Here is a 25,425-nt window from a genome sequence, read left to right as displayed (position 1 = left end):
TTTACCATGTACCTCAAGGAAGTTCTAATACTGGTTGCTTTAGTAACACCCTGTGCCTTCTGTGGAGGGACTTTGTCTTCACTTCCTCTTGGGAATCTCAAATCAACAAGTAATAGTTTGGGCAACAGTGGAAAGGCATAAGATTTTATGAATGTGAAACTGTTATGATCTTTTCCCTTTATTTACTCAGAAGATGTATGTTAGTTTTTTTAATAGTTCATCTCTGCATCTATTTCTGATTTCATGTTACAACTATATCATGCAAAAAGATACTAGATATTTTAAGATTGTCTTTTATGATTGAAACTCAGGCTTGCCTCTGTACAGTAAATTTCATCTGTGGACCATAAAAAGAGATGAGAACTAATATGAAATAGCAATTTTGTTATGGAATTATGGTATATTTTAAATTTCTCAAGCTCACTTATATCTGTCTTTTTGTCCCTTTACTACTGAGAGGAATAGGCGGGCAACGTGGCAGCATCTCAGCCTGCTCTGATGTAGTACCCCCCCACGCACACCATTTTATTTATTTTTTAAATAGTTCTAACAGGAAATAAGTGGACCAGCCGCTGGATAAACTTAATTCATGTATTTATTCACTCTCTTTCTGTTTCTTCCTCATATATACACCCTACAGAGATTCCAAACATGATTTCTCTACAGAGAATGGAATAGGATGGCTTTCTTCAAAATTTTCTAATAAGTAGACACTGAAATTATTGTTGCATAGTATATATATGTTCTTCCAGAATCTTATTTTTCATTGTCATGTACCTTATTGATAATTATATACTTTATGCATACTGATTTAGAACAAACAATTTTACAAAGATAATAAAGTTTATACTTTGGCACAAAGTTGCAAGCAAACTGTAAGCAAATTTGAGTAGATTTTAAAGTACGGGTTGTCAGAGAGTAAAAGAAGAAACAGCAGTTGGTGCATGGTCTGTTTGTAATAGTTCTAGGAGTTCCTAGACGTTCAGCCAGTTTAGATATGTTTGTACAGCTTAAGGAATTTAAAAAACAATTAAAAAACCCCAGAGATTTGAATTGGCCAGTAATAAGTTATTGATTATAATATCCAGGATATTTGGTTCTTAATCTAAGCAAGAATATTGTGTTTTGGAATCGCTGGATGAAAAGTAGACCATGAATTTAACCACTTTGCTCTTTCTATCTTCCCCATTACCGGATGCTCTGGCCTCTGTTCTGTTTATTCCTATCGGCAGTGAGAGACTAACTCTATTTTATAACTGAAGTAGAGTATTGAGAAATTATCACTTTGTGGGTGGGACTTATAAAAATTTATATTCTACTTCTACCTGGTATTTAAATAATTTCTTGAAACTGCATAACACATTCTGTTAAAATGTTTATAGATATCTTATTTGGATGAGAACTTGTTAGTAATATATTGGTAAGTAATATATTGATAATACATATTTGCAAATAACAAATTAATTTCATTTGCATTTATTTCCCTCCAATTAATTCTTGAAGGTTGTGATCTATTTCATCTATTGATGTGATTTAAAAGTATTTCCACCACCTATATGAAAGGAAACGAAAAACGTAAAGTGTATTTAGTAGATAGAATAGCAAATATTTGTCCTCTTTGAGTACCCCTTCGAAGTAGGGCCTCTACTCAGTTCCCTGCAAAAGAAGAACCTAATTTCCTAATTATTTTTCTTTTTCTTTTTAGCAGTATTTAACCTCAAAAATAGCTAGAGAAGAAAAACCTAGTGAATGCAGCTTTAAATGTTAAAGAAATATTCTGTGCTACATCTTGTTTAGTCATCTAAAAATGTGTTCAAAAGTTATATTAATATAGTTAGGATTGAATTTATGATTTATAAACTATTTTTGTAAAATTACTTATACATTGGGTCTTTTTTCCTCCATTTAAACCTACACTTAATACTGTGTGGGACTTGAGCAGTATGGATTATCTCAAACTGCACCAAATAGCAGTTTTAATACCAATCATTGCTGTATCAAAATCATTGTTTTATTCTCAGCCTTTGCTGTTTTGAATTACAATTCTGAGTGATAGATATTCAACTTTATTATCTAATAATGGAAAGGTGCCTTTTGCCTGATTTAACACTTGGCTCTAGTACTACTTTTTTTGAGAATACAATTTTAATATTTGAATTTCCACTTAGATTACTTAATATCTTTGAGATTGTTACCTGAAAAAGTCAAGCGATGTTGCCACAGGGTAGCTCGAAGTTAGGTGGCATTTTGGGGCACCTTTTTTCTCCTATTAAATATGCTGAAGACAGCTTTAATAATATAGTGGTATAATTGCTGAAGTAAGTTGACTATTATTTTGTCGATTATTAAACATGCTTCCTTTGAGGCCACAGTTTTGTGTGCCTGACTTTGAAATGACACAAAAATGATTTTTGGTGACTTTTTATGTGCTTGGTGGCCATAAGAAGCAGCAAATAAATTTGATTCCATTGAGGGTACCTATCTGGTGCTTAGCAAAGAATCTTGACTAAGTAAATGCCTGTAATTTCTAAATTAAAGCAGAGTTTTAATGTCTTGTAAAGTTAATTATATATACTCCAGATAAAATATTCTGTCTTCTAAAATTCAGAATTAATGGTATATATTGGAGAAAACTGGAACTCCCAGTTTATTTCATTAATTGTAGAATGAGGCTATAATATTAAGTAAGTTCAAATGTTGTAGGAAGGATCTGTACTCTTTTCCATTAACATAAAATGGATGTATCCATGTTTTTACCACTTTTGTAAGAAGGTAAGCTACAACTGGGTATAGAAACAAACCTGTCAAGCTTAGGTTAAAGGATCCAGGTGAAATAAAAAATTGGGAGTATTTTTTTAACTAATAATCCAACAACAACAACAATCTTATTTTATATTCTGGATGTTTGGAAGGATTCCTTACATCTTAATATTAATTCCATATTTTATTTCAGTTGTATGGACAAAGCCTAAGTATTAACAATCTAAGCCATCTTAGGTTTTGGGACATTAAACCATAGAAATTTAAATTTGTACAGAATAAATGTGTATATGTGTGATTTTTTTTAAAAGGGTATTTTTAGTTAATTTTTTTATTTTAAAAACTAATTGTGTAAGCCACTCTCAAGTTCTAACTCAGCCCCTTGAGCCATTATTAAGGGTGTTTGTATTTTTGACAAGTAAACTTCTGAGAGTGTTGTATTTACTTTCTATAAAAGAGTATAGGGGATTTCAACTGCTAAAATTTTTGAGAAGTTTTAGTGTGAAAGTCAATATTTTTTCTAATAAGCAATTTCTGTACAATTTTTCTCAAGGTTTGTTGGCATCCAAAGCTGTTGGGGTGGATGGTGCTGAAAAAAAGGAAGACTACAGTGAAACGGCTCCAATGCTGGAGCAGGTATGAAATGGTAGCATTTGATTTTTTTCAAGGTTCCCAACTGGAATGATCACGGAGCTATAGTATCCACATAATTGAAATTGCCCTTTTGATCAGATATGGGAATAGGAAGGTAATTAATTGATGCTATATTTTTAACTCTGCCTTCTCCAAGGTATACAGATAAACTACAGACTTCATTAGTGTTTATTTTCAGTAGGCTGGCATTAAAGCCTTTGTCCCCCAACAGTTGAAGGCCTGGAGACAGGCATCCCAGGGTATAGGCTTCCAGCTGGATCACATTTAACTAGCTTACAAAAAGACCCTTACACAAATACCTTTCATTTGTGAGTTAAAACAGGGTTTTCTGACATCTAATAAAGCTTCTTTTGTAAGAAGTTTCTTTTATATTGTAACAATTGGTGTTGTTAGACTGACTATGTGTTTTATGAATTGATCAATGAGCCATACATTTTTGCTAGGATGTATATTTTAATAACTACAAAAAAAAATTTTTAAAAACTATTAAGGGTCTGTCTTTAAACCACCTAATAGAGGAATTTAAAAGTGAAGGTTGCAGTTGCTAGATTTTGCCTTGGCTACCTTCAGATTCCCACAATACCTGTATATAGTGGACTGTGCATGCTTTTCCATTTCCTAAGGGCTTACCTTCTTGGGCACTGTAAGACTATAAGAACACAGTAATAGCCATAACTGGATTTCCTTGGTTCTCCTGTTTTAAAATCTGAGCCTTAATGTAGGTTTAATATACCCTTTTTGTATTATTTCAATTTTCTTTATTAGTAGCCTAATAAAGAAGACTTTACAATGAGTACCTGTTGCTCTTCTCTATATGCGTTTTAAAAACCAGTCCAAATTTAATTGATATTGTATTGAGTTTTTCAGGGTTATTTTAGGCCTGATTTGATAACAGTGCATTGTTTTGGTGCCTCCATTAATGTTGTATTGAATCAATGATCTTTTAAATTGATTAATATGTCAGCGAATCATACCTTCTGATTTTCTGTGGTCATCAAACGGTTAAGTCTTTGCCGTTATTGTCAGTATATCAACCAAATTTTAAGTGACTTTTTTACTGTGTATTACTATATTCAACGTCCCAGATATAACAATATTTTGTATCTTCACCACTGTTTATGGTATTCTCAGAATGCAATAAATCAGGGACTTGGGTAATAAAATGTTTCTGGAAAATTCATTACAATGTCAATCTTTCATTATGCACAATCCTGCTGAGATGAATGTGATTGTGAAAATTATTTATTATATGTGAAAGTTAGTGTAGAGGGCAGTGCCCATTTCAGAGAGAAGTACAACATTTTGAAACTGAGCTTAAAAAAAAGAAAAAAAATTGAGTAACTCGGCTGTTTTTATTTACATAATCAAAAAAATTTTGAGAGTCCTTCCCAGTTTTGTAACGAAGAGACCAATGATCATTAATGAAAACTTTGTAAATTATTTTATATTTTTAAGGAACAGAATGCTGTTCCCCCCCCTTTTTTGTCATTCAGGTTGATTTCAGTGTGAAATGTTTTGTAACCATACTCTTAATTTTTGTGCTAAGTGTTTGCCCTTCTTCAAAGTTAAAAAGCCGAGTTATAAAATTCTTAATTACATCTCGGTATCAACAATAGACTTGAAGGAGAGAGATTGTCACTAACCTCTGTTGCCCTAATGAGTAAAATAATGCCACTCATGACGTAGATTTATAACAGGCCTAAGGCCAAAACTTACTGTCCTAAGGGATTTATTTATTTACATTTAAAAAAAACTCAAACTCTGTGGTCTTGAGCCCCAGTTCTCAGATTATTAATTATAGATCATTTAATTGTATTAGGGAATTGTCATGTTATATTTACTTTTGGATAAAACCTGCATTAGATGCATAATTCAGTAAGTTTTAAAAAATGTTTATTTGTCCTTGTTTAGAGGTTAAGCACCTTATCAAGATATTAATTTAAGTATTAAAATCTTGTTTTATAACTTTGTAACTTGAGAGTAATGGATGCTGTAGTGATGTCTCTCACATATGTGAAGATGAACAATAAAATTGTTTATTTACAAGTAATGGCTCTAATTACTTTTCTGGCAACACCTTTTATGATAAGCTTAGGAATCCTTTCTGTATATGGAGGGTTTTTTTCAAATGATTAATCTGCACTTATACACGTGTGTAATGAGTAAATTCAAGAATAGAAATGATGACAACTCAGTGAATGAGACACTTGACGCCAGCCCTTCCGTGTGGCATGCCCAGCGTGCCACCTGTAGCACAGAGGTGCCATACTTAATACCACATATTCACTTTTTTTCCACCAAAATTTGAGCACTTTATAAATATTTTTAGTGGGAACAGAAAGCTGTTTGGTCCCCAGACAATGATCTTCCATATTCCAGAGAACTGCAGACTGCAGACCTGATGGTCATCCCTCACAAAAGATATGGAAGTAAAAAGGTATCTTGGGGACAAGCATGTTGTTCATAGAGCTAGTAGTTTGGTTCTTTATAAAAGCCTATTTTAGCATAGGTTTTTTTAAAAAAAAGTGTATCTCATACTTTGCTCTCAGATACATATATCAAAAAGAGATGCAGGGTAGGCATTCCAACACCATAGATTGCAAATCCATCGAATGTGGCTGTTCTCTGTTGTCTTAGGACACATTCACATATAGTTTGACATATGTAGGACATTTTACTGCCAAATGAATGAAGATATTCTTTATGAAAGAACTGACAAAGTTCTAATTTTTTTTTAAAAGTATCAGTTGGCAGGAAGAAGGTAAAAACTCTCATCTAAGAATGCGACGTATTTTGTTTTTAAATCCAATGTTTTTAACTTACACTTGGTTTTACTCCTTGTTTTTTTTTTGTTGTTGTTGTTGTTGCTTGTTTTGTATTGTTTTTTAGTCTTTTAACTCTGTATTGCTGGTGGCTTTGATTTCATGATGCATTATGCTTATGAAACTCTAGCTTTCAGCACTAAAATGAGTTAAAGATAATGTTTCGTTAATTTGATCATTGTTTTCCTGTTGAGATCTTTCTTTAAAGGGAAATTGTCTACTTAAACCTCTGCATTGAACTTGATAAAGGAAATTATTTTATTAAAAAAAATCTGAAAGGCAGAAGCTTAAATGTATTCCTCTAATGCTCTAAAACTTGAAAATGCTGTTTACCTAATTATTGTCAATGTCATTGGTAATTATGGTGTCAAAAGAGGTATATTTTAACTCAATACAGAACATATTTGTCCAGTAAGATAACATTTTATTTTCTGAGAATATTATAAATAATACATTTAAAAAAACCCAAATTTAGACTACAAGTTGACAGCATCCCTTTAAAGACAGCCTATTCAACTTTTAGTTAATAATTTGTGGGGTTCTTTTTGGTTTTTCATTTGTAATAGAAATGTTATATGTTGCTTAACAATGTTTTTGGATACTAAAGTTGCTTAACAATCAAAATAGAAAACAAGAACAAAAATGAAGAAACCAAAATAAAAATATCAATTTTTTATTATTTATTCAGGCGATTTCACCTAAACCTCAAAGTCAGAAAAAAAATGAAGCTGACATTAGCAGTTCTGCCAACACTCAGAAACCTGCACTGTTATCCTCAACTTTGTCTTCAGGGAAGGCTCGCAGCAAGAAATGCAAACATGAATCTGGAGATTCTTCTGGGTGTATAAAACCCCCTAAATCACCACTTTCCCCAGAATTAATACAAGTCGAGGATTTGACGCTTGTATCTCAGCTTTCTTCTTCAATGATAAATAAAACTAGTGAGCACAGATTTTTAAAAAATAGTTACTTATCCTATAAGATACATTAAAAACAGTTTGGTTGTAGTTATATTGTATTTTTATGAAGTTGCATTTTAAAAATTCAAACTTAAGTGGATATGATAGGGAAGACTTGAAACTATTTTAGGGGCAAAAACCATTTACATTTCTGACTGATGTATTGTACAGAGGTACAGTGACTGTACTGCTGGTTAAACCTTAGCATTTAATAACCAAAATTCCACTGTAGTTTGACTCTCCTCAACTAATAATCCAAGCACAATGAGAGGCCTGATTCATTACAAAAAAACAGAACAAAACCATTATGAGATACAAAAAGACCCATGGTGGATGTTTTCCTGAACTCCTAAGACTATTCTTATGGATAGATTTAGTTATCGTCTCCAGTTGTCTGTACCCCCTGCGGCAATACATTTTATTCAGTTCTTACTGTAGTATTTAGAGTGCAAACTTCAGTTTAATCTTACTAAGGAGAGAAGATTGCTTCCTTGGTCTTATTTTTAAAGATTTTACTGTTTCAATACCACTGATCTTTCAAGAGTTAACTTGGTCTTTTTTAAATAGCCTTTTGACATGGGTTTGGATATATATAAGACAAGATTTGTGTTGACCGTGTGTTTCTCATGTTTTAGTATTCTAAGTTAGAGACATATGAAAAATAATTACCTGAAAAGTCACTGGGTAAAAGATAATTTTGCTGTTTATACAGTGAATGAATTAGTAACCTGATTATTAAATGAATATGACACATTTCCTTATGAACTTCTCCATATCATATCTTCCACAACAATTAAAAATGGTGACATTGAGAAGACTTCTATCAGTCAAATATATTAACTTTCTCTTGCATTCCATTGCTGTACTTTTTTTGCCAAACCGTGTTTTTCAATTTTTGATCAGGTTTTGGTACTTCTTTGTTTTGTTTTGGTTCTTTTTAATAAATGAGTAGAAAGGATGGACACAGAAAAACTCGATTGTTTCTTCATAAGCTTCATTTCGTTATGGCATTTATCATGAAATAATATCATTAGTAGTCACTACAATGTCACATGACATTGATACGTATTTTATTTTGCAATTGTTTTGTATTTTGGTATTATGGCCAGTGTTACAGCAACTGAATTTTATTCTTTTGTTTTTCCATTATCACCATGTCTCTTGCATTTTGACTTTTGTAAAATTATTTTTAAATACCCAAAGCATCAACCTTTTTAGACCACTCTTATTTCCTCCTTCTAAATTAACATGCGTATATTGGCTTATGTAGTCCTGCCTGTTCTAAATCATCAAACATGTTTACATGCCATGTAGAAAGAAGAAAATGAAAGGTTAAAAAAAAAAAATTTCCAAACTTCTGTTAATACATAGCTAGAAGATGCTTAAATGGCTCACCAAGTTAGTTTTTTAAAACAAAACAAAAAACACGTGAGTACAAGAAGTGTCATATTCTTTAAAAATCCTCGGTTTTTGCCCATAATGAGTACTTAAAGTTGTTTGTGTTCAATTTTTTTTAATGAATCAGGCCCAAATATATGTTTATAAAAATCCATTTGCGGGAACGAGGGTGGGATAAAATTACTTACATTAGTTTTACTTTGGCAAGTAAAGCACTAACTCTACAATGCATGTCAGATTTTTGTCACCTATGCCCCTGCCTTTTTTGTTCCTTAGAGTTTCTAGATTTGTAATGTAGCAAAAGGGATATACATATATATATATATATATATATATATATATATATATATTTTTTTTTTTTTTTTTTTTTTTTAAATCTTTGGCTATACAGAGATTATTTTCCCAAAGGAAAAATGGCAACTAACAACGATCTGCAATTAGAGAATTAACTGTAGTCTGTTACTTGGGAAACTACCTGAAATTAATGTTCCATGTTATTTTCTTTTGGTTCTAGTAGGCTTTAGATTTTAGAAGTTTTGATTAACCCTTGTGAATGAGGGCAGTTTTTGCCTTTGATTACTTTTGGAACATACCATTCCTTGTGGATACCTTACAACATCAGAGGGCAGAATTTGAATCATTTTTCCCATTTTTCTCCTTAAGTATTATAAGATGATCCTGGCATGTATCTGCTTCGTGAACATTGAAGATCTTTTTCTAGGTCCTCCACAGCCTGTGAACCCCCCTAGACCTTTCAAGCATAGTGAGCGGAGAAGAAGATCTCAGCGTTTAGCCACCTTGCCCATGCCTGATGATTCTGTAGAAAAGGTTTCTCCTCCCTCTCCAGCCACTGATGGGAAAGTATTCTCCATCAGTTCTCAAAATCAGCAAGAGTCTTCAGTACCAGAGGGTAATGTATATTGATTTTCTATAGAACCAAACATAAAAGAAGACAAAACACTGAGATAAAGCTTATTAAAATATTAAGAAATTTCAGCTTTTTCCTTAACATCTTTTGGACTTATAAGCACTTCATTTAATTCTACAAGTATTTATTTAGTGCCGTCTTTATTTCCAGGCACTGTTTAATTTATATAACATTTTAATCCACATGGATATTAACTGAGGCAGTGTATTTATATTAACATATTACATTCTTTATTTTGTGTAGTGCCTGATGTTGCACATTTGTCACTTGAGAAACTGGGACCCTGTCTCCCTCTTGACTTAAGTCGTGGTTCGGAAGTTACAGCACCGCTAGTCCCAGATCCCTCTTACCATAATGAATGCCCCAGGGCAGAAAAGGAAGATACACAGATGCTTACAAATCTTTCTTCCAAAGCAGTAACTGATGGACGAGGAGCTCCAACAGCATCAGGTAAAAAAGATTCATTTTACAAGTTAGCTAGGCTTGCATTTATACAGTAAAAACAGTTTGATGTATAATTACATTATTTTAATATGTAGTTCCTCTTTATAAATACTTCTCCATAACATCTGTGGAAGATAGGGTTTTTCAGTCTGTTTAAAGTCCTTTTGTGTGACCGTTTACTATCATATTCTCTGGATATACTTCTTATTTTGTCACTTTAATCTACTTCCTTCTCGCTACTTCTTTCTTATATCCTGTTTCTACTAAATAGGAATTACTAGAGCTAAATATAATTGCAGAAGTTTCTTGGTTTTGAAGCCAGAAAATAACTTAATGGGCTCAATACTTAGGTTTAAGGATTTAATAGAATTTAATATTTAAGAAACACTTAGCTTAAATTAATTTATATACCTGTATCTTACATATAATCCCATATTTTGGAGCAGAATCTCCAAAATTTAAATGTAATTTGTTGTAATGTTATTTTGGGAGTCTAATGTGTAAAATCAGCCATACTCAATAAGACATTTTTTGATGATTTTATGACACTTATTGTAATCTGAAATCTTTCGGAGGTATTTTATCAAGTTGATATTTTAATCTAACAGAATATTAGATTTATATTTATTTATATTTCGCTTATATGGTTACATTGTTTTACTTGGAAGTTTTATAGAATTTTAACCTCAACCAAAGAGTCCCTACAGTAAAAGAAAAAAAAAGGCAAATACTAATTTCAAATGCTTTTCCAGTAAATTACTAATTTGGTATTATCAGTAGATGGATGAATGAGGTGAATTGAGTCAGTTCAGAAGTAGGGAAAAACATAAAACTGTTTTTTGATTAGCAGCCAGAGAGCACTGGGGATAATCGATTTTAGTAGCATCTTCTCTGAAACCACTTTATCAAATCCTTGGGTGAAGTATAAAATAGAGCTTGCTCTTTTCTGGTGGTGGTGTATATTAAAATAAAATGATTGAAGTAACTTAAGAAGCATACTTTTTATATTACTGCTGTTACCTTCTTGTTCCTTCTTTCAAAGTGAAAGTGTAACTAATATTAAACATACAGTGTTCTACAGTTCCATTAATCAATAAAAGACTGAAGTTATTTTGTATGTGATAGTGTTTCCATATCTTGTTTTAAAAAAATCAGTGCCCAAATTTGAAGATTTGTAGGCTTTGAAACATTTCTTGTCATTTCCCAGAACTGATGCATTGTCTTTGGACAATTTCTAAGCCCCTTCTATCTGTAGGGTAATTAATTTTTCTTTTCCCTGTTTTCACAAGATTTCTGAATCACCTTTAACCCTTTGAGATACTTTTCCTGGTGAAGTTCTTATGAGTCCTTTAGCAATCTGGAATTTGTTGCTGTACTGAATATATGAAAAATATGTTCAAGTTAAAATGATATATATTCATTGGGGAATTTATTTTTATTTATTTATTTTTTAAATGATAAAGTCATTAGTTTTTTAAATGTGTATATTTTTACTTTATGTATTTAATTTATTTATTTTTGGCTGCTTCAGGTTTTCATTGCTGTGCGTGGGCTTCTCATTGTGGTGGCTTCTTTTGTTGCGGAGCACGGACACTAGGCGCGTGGGCTCAGTAGTTGTGGCTCATGGGCTCTAGAGTGCAGGCTCAGTAGTTGTGGCACACGGGCTTAGTTGCTCTGCAGCATGTGGGATCTTCCCAGACCAGGGCTCGAACCTGTGTACCCTGCATTGGCAGGTGGATACTTAACCACTGCACCACCAGGGAAGCCCCGGGAATTTATTTTTAGATGTGCATTTGAAAACGTTTGTATTTTCTTTTATATAGCAATAGTAACAAGACTGAAAGATAGACGAATGTAAATAGCTGTATAATAACTAAGTTATGTTAGTTGAATGATGTATCCTAAAATGTCAAAGTAGTGATTGTACATGGAAATGTTTAATTCCAGTGACTTTGTGTCTAATCAGAGTACTAGCCTAGTGGTTTGATTTTTTTTCCCCCAGAATTTCTGGTATATTTGTGGAGATGTAGCTAATTATCATTGGGGTGTGGTTCTTGTTTCTTATAATGGTTAAAAAATGTACTGAGGTAGAGGGAAGGCACAATATTTTTTTCCTTTTTAAGTATTCGAAAAACTGTTTGAGAAAGTCAAAGGTGTAAGATAGTTTTCTGGAAAAGTGAAAGGTAGAGAGGAGTTTGGATTTGTAATGTGATGTATTTGTAAGTTTGTTGAAGAGTGAGGATCATCTTAAGTATGGTGATGACCGACAGCTTTAATTGCTTAAATCAAGGAAATGCATGGATTTAAATGTTAATTACTGGAAGTCCATTTGTTAGAGGGTTGAACACAGTCACAACATTTGAATGCGGGGTTTGGGGGGATTCTGATTTATTTCTATTACCCCTTTTAATTTTTTATTTTTTGAGGGAAGTAATGGAATTCAGGTCATGTTCTAATTGGGAATCTTTTTATTAAAACCTTGTGAACTGGGCTTCCCTGGTGGCGCAGTGGTTGAGAATCTGCCTGCTAATGCAGGGCACACGGGTTCGAGCCCTGGTCTGGGAAGATCCCACATGCCACGGAGCAACTAGGCCCGTGAGCCACAATTACTGAGCCTGCGCGTCTGGAGCCTGTGCTCCGCAACAAGAGAGGCCGCGCTAGTAAGAGGCCCGCGCACCGCGATGAAGAGTGGCCCCCGCTTGCCACAACTAGAGAAAGCCCTCGCACAGAAACGAAGACCCAACACAGCCAAAAATAAATAAATAAATAAATAATGTGAAACCTTTAAAAAAAAAAAAAAAGAATATAATTCTTAAAAAAACAAACAAACAAACAAACAAACAAAAAACCTTGTGAACCTGTCTGACTTGCACTGAAATTCTCAGTGGTCTGCGTGCTTTTTTCTGTCAACATTTTTGTTAGCTACCCTCTCGAAACTGTTTCGTAGTATTTGTTGGCCTTCTCTCCGCTTCCCAAGTTGTCTTCTATCTGCAGTCAAAGTACCAGGTGTTTTGTTTTTGTTTCTTCTTTCTTTTTAATTTTTTAATTTGTTTGCTTGGTTTGTTTCATGTTAATTATAAAAGTAAATTTTGTTACTGTTGAATTTTAAAACTTCTGCAGAAAGCATTATTTACCAGAACTTGTATCAAAGACATTTTCTGGGGTATTTTTTTCAAATTGGAATTTTTGGGGTATTAAGAATGATGAGAATGTTAGTCATTAACTGTGAAATAGTTTAACAGACTTAGAGTTTTACTTTTTCGTGTGAGTGATATATGCATGCTCATATCACAGTCATGGTAAAGCATTAATGAGATTATGCGAATTATCCAATTATTATATACATGTGTTCTTAATAGGTTAACAGTTGTTTTTCCAGTATAGATAATGAACTTGCCCTAATCCTCTGCATTCTTCCACTGGGAAGCATGCATACAATATGACTAACCAAGGTTAAGAATACTATTGCTGCCCCCATTACCAAAAACAGTCATTGGTGCCCTTGTAAAAATCGATGCCTTTGTTTTTATTTTATTATCAGAATGCTTTCTCTAACAGAGCCAACCAGTTTTAGGTAAGGATAGAGTGTTAGTTCTGTTACTCTTAGTTCTGTCGCTAACTGGGATGTTAACTAGTTTTCTTATTTATCTACTGGATATATGTACTGATATAACAAATACTGAGTTACTCTGTCCCCTTCAAGGAGTTAAAATATGGAAGCTCAGTGTAGACAGTCAGTGAGACAATAACAGTCACATTCTGACTTGTGGGGACACCAATTTCACATTTACTTTCTAAAAAGCCTTTTTGTTTTAAAGTGTTTTTCAGTTTTTTTCCAGAATTGTACAAAACAAAACTACAAACAGAGACTCCGTAATCTCCCCCCACCCCACAGCAGATGTTCATGGCTTGTACAGAGCCTGGGGTTTCCACGGAGAGTCTCAGGGATAGCCTCCTTTTTTGCCAGGAGAATCAGATATTTAGCACACTGCCGAAACCTCTCCACATTACTGCGCCTTGCAGGATGTGAAAGCAGGCATGGCTCAGAGATCTGTCGCTCTTGCTTTAATCTAAACAGCTCCATTCGTTTTTTTATTGTGTTTTTCATTTGACGGGGGGGGTTTGTATTATGTATTGGAATATTATGTAATATTTTGTTTGACGAAAATGTTCTGTTGATAAAATTTAGTAAAAATCACTATTCTGTAAACTAATATCCACGTACTTTGGTTCCCAAATTCTAGTGCATGGTGAAATAAGGACAAGGTAGAGAACTTCTCATAAAATGAAATTGATTCTTTTGTAGAATTCTTGAATAGATCTATTTTTTTTTCTATTTGGGCATGGGTGTTTTGCCATTATTGCATATAGAAATATTTATTTATTTTAATATCCTTAATTGTGTAAAATGTTGAGAAGCCTTTCTCAGTTCCCCAATTTTACTTTCAAAATTTTATCAGTTAAGAAATATAAAGGTTTGGGACCCACCAGAACATGTGAAAACAATCTAGAACAGGTCCTCCTGAAAGCACTCTGTTAGTTACTGAATCTGTTCTGCTGTGCTGACCTGTGTTCTGGAGCTGAGGTTCAGGACCATTTTATTTGTCTTCCAAGTACCTGAGGGATCCCACACATTCCAGTCAGGAAAGGCAGCCCTGTAAGGCAGTTCCTTCCATTTGAATCGCCCCAGGGGATTCTGGCCTTGCTCCACCTTTCACTCTGGAGATTCAGTGCCCCTGGGGATTAGGGAGGGACCTTCAAGGCAATAATCATGATCAAGGGCTGCTTCTGGTATAGCTCTACTGTCACAGAGGATTTAGAAAGCAAATCTCTTACTGTTTCTGTTGTAAATGCCTTGTCATTTTCAAGAAAATTGCATCAAATTTGTGGAATTTTCATGGCATTAATTGTTAGTAAACAGTGATTAGTAAAAGGAAGTGAGGCATTTGTTCAACAGTTTTGATAATAAGGCAATTTAATTGTATTTCTCTTTGCTCTGATGTCCTTTTCATTTTGTCATAAGAAATCTTTTTGTCATGGAGATTATCAATATTTTTACTTAATTATTAGAGCCTTATTAGCATGTAATTCAAGTTGAGTGGTATTTTTACATTTTTATTGTGTTTTATTTAAATTATGTAAATTATTTGCAGTAAGATGAATAAAGTGCTAGCTTTTTTGATACTGTACTGCAGTGATTTAAAAATCAAAGAACTCGTAACTGGTGATATTAAAGCATAATTTAATAGATTGAAATTGTATTTTAAATGCACTAGAGTGTTTTTCTTAGATTAACCCTAGACACACATAAGATATTAGCACTGGCAGTGGTTGAATATGAGTTGAGAAGCTTGGGTAAGTGTGTCTGTGTCAGCAGCACAGTTCATGAGGTGCACTATTGGTTTAAAAATGTATTTTGGACTATTAGATAATAAGACCTAAGTGCCACTAAGGTTGAATATTTTGTATGTGATAATAAGCCTTTATATCTTACATTTGGATAAAGACCAAAATGATTTATAGAATAATTCTGTTTTGGCTTTTATCATAACCTAATAACACATTCATGATGGAGTTCAAAGGTACAAGTTTGTTCTAGGCAACAGAGGTTAAATAATAGTTTAAAAATTTTATGCAGATTGTTGAAAACCAGTATAATTTAATATGAAATTTAATATTTCATTTGGATGACTGGAATAGCATTTTGTCATAATTGTCACAGGAGCAGAAATGTTACGTGGACCTACCACTGGAGTGCATTTCAACATGGATTGCCAAAGGCTGTGATGCCAGAGTTGATCTTAGCTGATTGCCTAGTGCATTTATCCTAACATTTTTTATGTTCAGACCCATATTTATGCTATTTCCAGAACTGATGTAGTCTCAAATTATTACCCCACCATAAAGGAGAAAGTGAAAAAAAACACTTAGTAGCTATCAGACACTAAGCATTTCATCAATACACATTTTGACTCATCTTATACTGATAACAATAGGAGGTAGATGCTCTTAGTCCTATTTAGCAGATAAGGAAACTGAAGCACTGAGAGTTAAAATGATTTACTTGAGGCTGTGAGCTAATAAATGGTGGAACTAGGAATCTAATCTGAGTAGTCTGAGGGAACAAGAATCATTCTTAATTTATTATCCCTTTGAAGTAAGAAATGCCACTTCTTTGTTACTAGTTCAGGCAATAAAATAATGTAGACCTTTAGGGGAAAAGAGTCTTAGGTAGAGTTTTGTGAGCAACTGTAATTTAAAACATTGTCCCATACTTTTAACCCTTTCTGACTAAACTTACATATTTTTCCCCTAAACCTGCAGGAATATCGAAAACAGAAAAAAAAGTGAAATTGGAAGAAAAAAGCTCAACTACATTTGGTATGAACAGAAAGTAATCTTTAAGCAAAAGGCTATAGATGGCTTGGCAGTGGGAGGACATAGTCTGTCCCTTACTTTTTACCTGTTAGTGCTCCTTTAGGTGTAAGTGATCATCTGTTTTAGTGTTTATTAGTGTTATTCGGCTCCAAATATGTGATTTCTTAAATACATATCTTGCAGTAGTATGTGTATTTTTTGTCAAGGGAGCCTAAGGCTTTCTCTGAGAACTTGATGTTTTTGAACATCTTTAAAACTATGACTGTTTAAAAATAAGCTGCCATTTAATATTGTTGAAACTTAGAGAATGGATGGTAAATTAAAATAGCCTTTTTTTTCAGCCTTTTTTATTTTTTTACTTACTTTATAAAAAGTTACTAAGTTTTCTGCTGTCTTTTCTGTCTTCTGTGCTATAATGACTAAAAGTTTTTCTGCTATCTTTTCTGTCTTCTGTGCTATAATGACTAAAAGTTTTGGAATGATGGATAATAGTCTTAAGTATTCTACAGATTAGCTACCTGGAGCTTGAGTTACTGAAAGTTGGTTTAATATGGTTGATAAGTTATGGGCTAAACCTTTCTGAGTTGGAACAATAGTTGAATATATGTGATGAATTAATTTTAAATAAAATACTCTAGGAAACTGTTTTAACATCTGTTCATTTTCTTTAAAGTGCATATGATTGGGAAAAAGGAATATTTTAAAATTTGGGGACAAAATTTAGTTTAATGAAATAAGTTTTTTTCTTTGTGCTTTTTATTTTCATTCTTGTATACACTGGGAAAGTATTGAAAGACTGAAGGAATTATTTGTGGAAATGATTTAGTTTTTTTGTTTTTCCAAAGAAAAAACAAGTTCAAGTTTTTTTGTTTTTTATTTTTTAAGCTTCTAGTATATTTTCTCATTAAATTTTGTGTGGAAATGCTGAGTCTCCTCAGTCAGGTCTTTCTTAAGTTATGGAGTTTATTTCTTGCCACATCAGGAAACTGAGTTATATTACTCATTTAAAGATTTTAACTACTGTCTGTGTTAACTTTAAGGTGTCAGGAGTTGGGATTTCTCAACACTGCTAATGAAGATCCCCTCTTATAGCCCAATAAGCTAATCAGGAGTTCCAGACTCATGACAGGAACAGTTTAATTGAATCCATCCACTCTGGGCAGGTGACTGGAATAGCTGATTAAAACATAAATGCTGCTTTTAGGTTAACCACAGAGGAACAACTCAGGATCAGTCATGATTACTAACTTACTCACTTTGGTCATTTAGGTAAGAGAAAAGAAAAGGATAAAGAAAGAAAAGAGAAGAGGGACAAAGATCACTACAAACCAAAGCAGAAGAAGAAGAAGAAAAAGAAAAAGAAATCTAAGCAGCATGGTAAGTACAGTCCTCCCTCAGTATCCGGTTGGTGGGGGGGGGGGATTGGTTCCAGGACCCCCAGCGGGTACCAAAATCCACTGATGCCCAAGTTTCTTATATCAAATGGCATGGTATATTCGGCCCTTCATACCTGTGGTTCCATATCCTTGGAAATTGAAAATTGATCTGCAGTTGGTTAAATCCCCAGTCACAGAACTTGTGGATACAGAGGGCTGACTGTATGCTAAAATGGTGATTCCCAGTTTTAAAAATTCTAAGATGCTTTCAACTGTCCTTTTCTACCAAAATGATGGTAGGACAATATTCCCATGTTCTTGACAGCTGAGAAGTTCCTGTAGTAGCTTTCCCTTGTCTTGCTAATTTTGAAAATATGCAGCTCTGTTTTACTACAGTCTGTAAGTTAAGTGGTTTGTAAATTAATCACTGCAACTGATAAGAGTCTTTCATTGCCAGTGTTGTGGTGGACTGGATACCCTGACCAAGTACCCTTCTGTGTACTGAAGGAATTATTCTCAATCTAGAATCTTATAGTCCCTTGAATTAGCTTTCAAAAATGAGGGAAAACATTTTTAGAAAAACCTGGAAAAAACCAAATTATTTTTCTATCAGTAGCCTGTCTGTAAAGGATGTCCTTTTACATAGTCATTAAAGCAAAAATCATTCCTGGAGATAGGAGGTTACCATATAATGATAAAGGTTCAGTTCACTTTATATCTTTCTAGACATACAATTTCTAAATTTCATCACTGAGTAGCATCCTCATATCTTTCTTAGTAATTAATAAATTAACAAAACTCAAAAGTATCTGTAAGGATACTAAGAAAGATGGCAGCTGCACAGTTGATCTAATAGACCTGTCCAGGACACTGAACTCAGCAGCTGCAGAGTAGACAGTTTTATCAAACAGACACGAACATTTATTAAAATTGACCATGGGATGCAGCTTCAAGCAAACCTCAACACATTTTAAAGGTATTATAGTTAACTAAAATCAGTATTGAAAAGACAGAAAGTCCCATATGTTCAGAAATCAAGCAAAATATTTTTATAGAATTCATGGATGAAAGCACAGTACCAAAGGGAAAGTAAGATGTTAAGAAAGTGACAGGTGATGAAAATGTTATATATGTGTCAAAACTTGAGAATGTGGTTAAAATGGCACTTAGAAGAAGAATATCAATTGGTATACATGCTTATATTAGAAAAGAAGGCTGAAAATCAGCTAAGTCTCGAGCTTAAGAAGTTAGAAAAGAAAAAGTCCAAAAAAAGTAGAAGTGAATATGAATAATAAACATATGAGCAGGAATTAATAAACTAAAAAGAAATGGTAGGAAGAAATGAAAAATGCCAAAATTAATTTTTTTGTAAAAAACGAATAAGATCAACAAACCTCTGGGAAGGCTGTTAAGAAAACGACAAAATGTACAAATAAACGATGTTAAGAATAAAGAGAACGTAAAATGTACAGATAAACGATATTAAGAATAAAGAGAACATAACTACAGATGCTCCAGACATAAAAATAAGATAATGTACACAACTTTATGCCAGTGAACTTGAGAGGTTATTTGAAGGTATGGGCAATTGCCAGAAACCAAACTTATTCAAGAAGGTAGAAACCTGAATGGTCTTCAAACCTTGAAAGAAATTTAATCAGCGTTTTAAAATCTTTTCACGAAGAAAGATGTCCTGGTCCAACAAGTTTTGCTGTCAAGTTCTACCAAACATTAAAGGAGCAGATTATTCCAAACTTACATAAATCATTTTAGAATTTAGAAAAAGAGGGTGCACTCCTGTAGTGGGATGAATCGTGAACCCCGCAAGTAGGTGTGCAACTCCTGACCCCCATACCTGTGAACGTGACTGCGTTCGGGAATAGGATCTTTGCTGATATGATTAAGATTGCGGTCATCTGGGTTTTGGAGTGGACCCTAAAGCCAATGACTGGTGTCTTATAAGAGAAAGGAGAGGGGGATTTGAGACACAGGGGAGAAGCCTGTGCAAACACATAGGAAGTGATTGGAGTGATGCAGTTCCAAGCCAAGGAGCTTGAGCCACCAAAAGCTGCAAGAGGCAAGGAAGAATTTGCCCCTAGAGACTTCAGAGGGAGATGGCCCTGCTGAGACCTAATTTTGGACTTCTGGCCCCCAGAACTGAGAGAGAATAAATTTCTATTGTTTCAATCCACCAAATTTGTGGTAATTTGTTGGGGCAGCCCTAGGAAACTAATACAACTCCAAATTCACTTTAGATGATTTAAATAACTTTGCTCTCTAAATCAGAAGAGAATGGTATGGGAAAGGACAATCACGGGCTGTTCTTATTTATGGACAAAGATGCAAAACACATAAATAAATGTTATGGAATTAAATCTAGCAGTATATTTAAAAGTATGACCGCATAGGTTTGGAATGCAGAGTTGGTTTGACATTAGAAAATCAATTAATGAAATTCACCACAGTAACATTACAGTTTTGATAAATGTAGAAAAACCATTTGATACATCCATGTGTACTTATGTTTGAAAAACAAAAAACTATGAATAGCAGATTATAAAACTTTATTTAGAAACGTAAAGAAGGCCTAAACAAATGGGAAATAATTCATGTTCATGGGGTTGTAGATTTGCTATAGATGTCACTTCAAATAAATCTATAGGTTCATTGCTGATTCTGAAACTTAATATGGAAGAGTAAAGAGCCAAAAATAACACAGTCACTCTTGAAGAAGAATACGGAGAAGAATTACTGTTCAGTTATAGTTATTACAACAGTGAGGTAGTTCGAAAGAATAGATTTATTAAGAACAGGATAATCCAAAGCAGACTCATACATATTTCAAAACTTGGTTTATTCAAAGCTGGCATTTTAGCTTAACAGATAAGGGATGAACTTTTCAGTAATTGGTATTATAACAATTTATAATCCATATGGTGAAGAAGAATGAAACTGGACTCCACCTTACACCGTACACAAAAATCAATTACAGGTTGGTTAAATACTTAGTATGTGAAAGACAAAACTATAGAACTTCGAAAGTATAGGAAAACATCTTTATGATCTTTGGGCAGAGATTTCTAAACAAAAAATGCTAACCTGAAACGAAAAGGTTGAAAATGTGATTAGACTGAAATGAACTTTGGTTCATCACAAGCATTACAAAGAGAGTGAAAACATAGCACAAACCATAAGAAGATACTGGCAATGCAAGTACCTGACAAAGCATTGGTATTCAAAATATATTTCAAACTCTTGCAGTTCAAAAAGGAAAAGAAAACCCAGTATGAAAATGGACAAAAGATTTCAACAGGTATTTCACAGAAGTGGAAACCTGAAAATGATAAAATGATTATATAATACAGTGCTCACTCTTATGAGAAGCTGCATAATGCAGTTTTCAGAACCTGGTGAAATCTATTTCCTATCTGCCACGTGGGCAGAAATTACAAGGTGGATGATGTCAGATGTTGCTGAGGAGATGGAGACAGCTGTACAACTGCTATGGAAAAGCAGTGATGCTTTTCTGATGAGAGTAGAGTTGACGATGTGCTACCACGTGACCTCAGATTCCTAACTAAACTCACACGGTAGGTACATCGGGAGACATATACAAGAATGTTTACAGCAGCACTGGCATCGGCCCAGGTGTCCACCTGTCCATTCAGTGGACTCCGTATCACTATGTAAATAAATGGATTATACCCACTGGAATCTCATCAACAAAATGGTTAAGCTAAAAATCAAGTCACTGAATAGGTTCAAGATGGCAGAGTAGAAGGACGTGCTCTCACTCCCTCGTGCGAGAGCACCGGAGTCACAACTAACTGCTGAACAGCCATCGACAGGAAGACACTGGAACTCACCAGAAAAGATACGCCACATGCAAAGACAAAGGAGAAGCCAAAATGAGACGGTAGGAGGGGTGCACTCACAATAAAATCAAATCCCATAACTGCTGGGTTGGTGACTCTCAAACTGGAGGACACTTATACCACAGAAGTCCACCCACCGGAGTGAAGGTTCTGAGCCCCACATCAGGCTTCCCAACCTGGGGGTCCGGCAACGGGAGGAGGAATTCCTAGAGAATCAGACTTTGAAAGCTAGCGGGATTTGATTGCAGGACTTTGACAGGACTGGGGAAAACAGAGACTCTACTCTTGGAGGGCACACACAAAGTAGTGTGCGCATCGGGAGCAGTGACCCCAGGCGAGACTGAACCAGACCTACCTGCTAGTGTTGGAGGTTCTCCTGCAGAGGCGGGGGGTGGCTGTTTCTCACCGTGAGGACAAGGACACTGGAAGCAGAAGTTCTGGGAAGTACTCCTTGGCGTGACTCCTCCCAGAGTACGCCGTTAGCCCCATCAAAGAGCCTGGGTAGGTTCCAGTGTTGGGTCGCCTCAGGCCAAACAACCAACAGGGAGGGAACCCAGCCCCACCCATCAGCGGACAAGTGGATTAAAGTTTTACTGAGCTCTGCCCACCAGAGCAACAGCCAGCTCTACCCACCACCAGTCCCTCCCATCAGGAAACTTGCACAAGCCTCTTTTTTTTTTTTTTTTAAGCTAATTTTTATTTATTTATTTATTTATTTATTTATTTATGGCTGTGTTGGGTCTTCGTTTCTGTGCGAGGGCTTTCTCTAGTTGTGGCAAGTGGGGGCCACTGTTCATCACGGTGCGCGGGCCTCTCACTATCGCGGCCTCTCTTGTTGCGGAGCACGGGCTCCAGACATGCAGGCTCAGCAACTGTGGCTCACGGGCCTAGCCGCTCCACGGCGTGTGGGATCTTCTCAGACCAGGGCTCGAACCCGTGTCCCCTGCATTGGCAGGCAGATTCTCAACCACTGCGCCACCAGGGAAGCCCACAATCCTCTTAGATAGCCTCATCCACCAGAGGGCAGACAGCAGAAGCAAGAAGAACTACAGTCCTGCAGCCTGTGGAACAAGAACCACATTCACAGAAAGACAGACAAGAGGAAAAGGCAGGGGGCTATGTACCAGATGAAGGAACAAGATAAAACCCCAGAAAAACAACTACGTGAAGTGGAGATAGGCAACCTTCCAGAAAAAGAATTCAGAATAATGATAATGAAGATGATCCTGGACCTCGGAAAAAGAATAGAGGCAAAGATCGAGAAGATGCAAGAAATGTTTAACAAAGACTTAGAAGAATTAAAGGACAAACAAACAGATGAACAATAAAATAACTGAAATGAAAAATTCACTAGAAGGAATCAATAGCAGAATAACTGAGGCAAAAGAATGGATAAGTGACCTGGAAGACAGAATGGTGGAATTCACTGCTGCAGAACAGAATAAAGAAAAAAGAATGAAAAGAAACAAAGACAGCCTAAGAGACCTCTGGGACAACATTAAACACAACAACATTTGCATTATAGGGGTCCCAGAAGGAGAAGAGAGAGAAAGGACCAGAGAAAATATTTGAAGAGATTACAGTTGACAACTTCCCAAACATGGGAAAGGAAATAGTCACGCATGTCCAGGAAGCGCAGAGAGTCCCATACAGAGTAAACCCAAGGAGAAACATGTGGAGACACATAGTAATCAAATTGGCAAAAATTTAAAGACAAAGAAAAATTATTGAAAGCAGCAAGGGAAAAACAACAAATAACATACAAGGGAACTCCCATAAGGTTAACAGCTGGTTTCTCAGCAGAAACTCTACAAGCCAGAAGGGAGTGAGTGGCATGACATATTTAAAGTGATGAAAGGGAAGAACCTACAACCAAGATTACTCTACCTGGCAAGGATCTCATTCAGATTCGATGGAGAAATCAAAAGCTTTACAGACAAGCAAAAGCTAAGAGAATTCAGCACTACCAAACCAGCTCTACAACAAATGCTAAAGGAACTTCTCTAAGTGGGAAACACAAGAGAAGAAAAGAACATACAAACACAAACCCAAAACAATTAAGAAAATGGTCATAGGAATATGCATATCAATAATTACCTTAAACGTGAATGGATTAAATGCTCCAACCAAAAGACACAGGCTCGCTGAATGGATACAAAAACAAGACCCATATACATGCTGTCTACAAGAGACCCACTTCAGACCTAGGGACACATACAGACTGAAAGTGAGGGAATGGAAAAAGATATTCCATGCAAATGGAAATCAAAAGAACGCTGGAGCAGCAATACTCAGATAAAATAGACTTTAAAATAAAGAATGTTACAAGAGACAAGGAAGGACACTACATAATGATCAAGGGATCAATCCAAGGAGAAGATATAACAATTACAAATATATATGCAACCAACACAGGAGCACCTCAATACATAAGGCAACTGCTAACAGCTATAAAAGAGGAACTTGACAGTAACACAATAATAGTGGGGGACTTTAACACCTCACTTACACCAATGGACAGATCATCCAAAATGAAAATAAATAAGGAAACAGAAGCTTTAAATGACACAATAGACCAGATAGATTTAATTGATATTTATAGGACATTCCATCCAAAAACAGCAGATTACACTTTCTTCTCAAGTGCACACGGAACATTCTCCAGGATAGATCACATCTTGGGTCACAGATCAAGCTTCAGTAAATTTAAGAAAATTGAAATCATACCAAGCATCTTTTCTGACCACAACGCTGTGAGATTAGAAATCAATTACAGGGAAAAAAACGTAAAAACCACAAACATATGGAGGCTAAACAATACATTAGTAAATAACCAAGAGATCACTGAAGAAATCAAAGAGGAAATCAAAAAATACCTAGAGACAAATGACAATGAAAACACAACGATCCAAAACCTATGGGATGCAGCAAAAGCCGTTCGAAGAGGGAAGTTTATAGCATTACAGGCCTACTTCAAGAAACAAAAATCTCAAATAAACAATCTAACCTTATACCTAAAGGAACTAGAGAAAGAAGAGCAAACAAAACCCAAAGTTAGCAGAAAGGAAGAAATCATAAAGATCAGAGGAGAAATAAATGAAATAGAAACAAAGAAAACAGTAGCAAAGATCAATAAAAGTAAAAGCTGGTTCTTCGAGAAGATAAAACAGAATTGATAAACCATTAGCCAGACTCATCAAGAAAAAGAGGGAGAAGACTCAAATCAATAAAGTCAGAATGAAAAAGGAGAAGTTACAACAGACACCGCAGAAATACAAAGCATCCTAAGAGACTACTACAAGCAGCTCTATGCCAATAAAATGGACAACCTGGAAGAAATGGACAAATTCTTAGAAAGGTATAACCTTACAAGAGTGAACCAGGAAGAAATAGAAAATATGAACAGACCAATCACAAGTAATGAAATTGAAACTGTGATTAAAAATCTTCCAACAAACAAAAGTCCAGGACCAGATGGCTTCACAGGCGAATTCTATCAAGCATTTAGAGAAGAGCTAACACCCATCGTTCTCAAACTGTTCCGAAAAATTGCAGAGGAAGGAGCACTCCCAAACTCATTCTATGAGGCCACCATCACCCTGATACCAAAACCAGACAAAGATACTACAAAAAAAGAAAATTGCAGACCAATATCACTGATGAATACAGATGCAAAAATCCTCAACAGAATACTAGCAAACAGAATCCAACAACACATTAAAAGGATCATACACCATGATCAAGTGGGATTTATCCCAGGGATGGAAGGATTCTTCAATATATGCAAATCAATCAATGTGATACACCATATTCACAAATTGAAGAATTAAA

The 25,425-nt window shown here is 34.9% G+C and overlaps 1 protein-coding gene across 10 annotated transcripts in view; it reads left to right on the top strand.

The window, feature by feature from the left end:
* Positions 1-25,425, top strand: part of PHF20L1 (PHD finger protein 20 like 1) — a 79,753-nt gene that overhangs the window by 28,832 nt on the left and 25,496 nt on the right. For all 10 annotated transcript variants that reach the window (XM_059901353.1, XM_059901345.1, XM_059901352.1 and 7 more), the window contains 6 exons: positions 3,314-3,396; positions 6,925-7,177; positions 9,315-9,503; positions 9,765-9,971; positions 16,290-16,346; positions 17,613-17,720. In XM_059901353.1, the coding sequence (XP_059757336.1) occupies positions 3,314-3,396; positions 6,925-7,177; positions 9,315-9,503; positions 9,765-9,971; positions 16,290-16,346; positions 17,613-17,720 (897 nt within the window). The remainder of the gene's footprint in view (positions 1-3,313; positions 3,397-6,924; positions 7,178-9,314; positions 9,504-9,764; positions 9,972-16,289; positions 16,347-17,612; positions 17,721-25,425) is intronic.

Source organism: Balaenoptera ricei, chromosome 17 (genome assembly GCF_028023285.1).
Source record: "Balaenoptera ricei isolate mBalRic1 chromosome 17, mBalRic1.hap2, whole genome shotgun sequence".
In the NCBI taxonomy this organism is placed as follows: Eukaryota; Metazoa; Chordata; class Mammalia; order Artiodactyla; family Balaenopteridae; genus Balaenoptera; species Balaenoptera ricei.
This window is presented reverse-complemented; position numbering and strand designations above follow the sequence as displayed.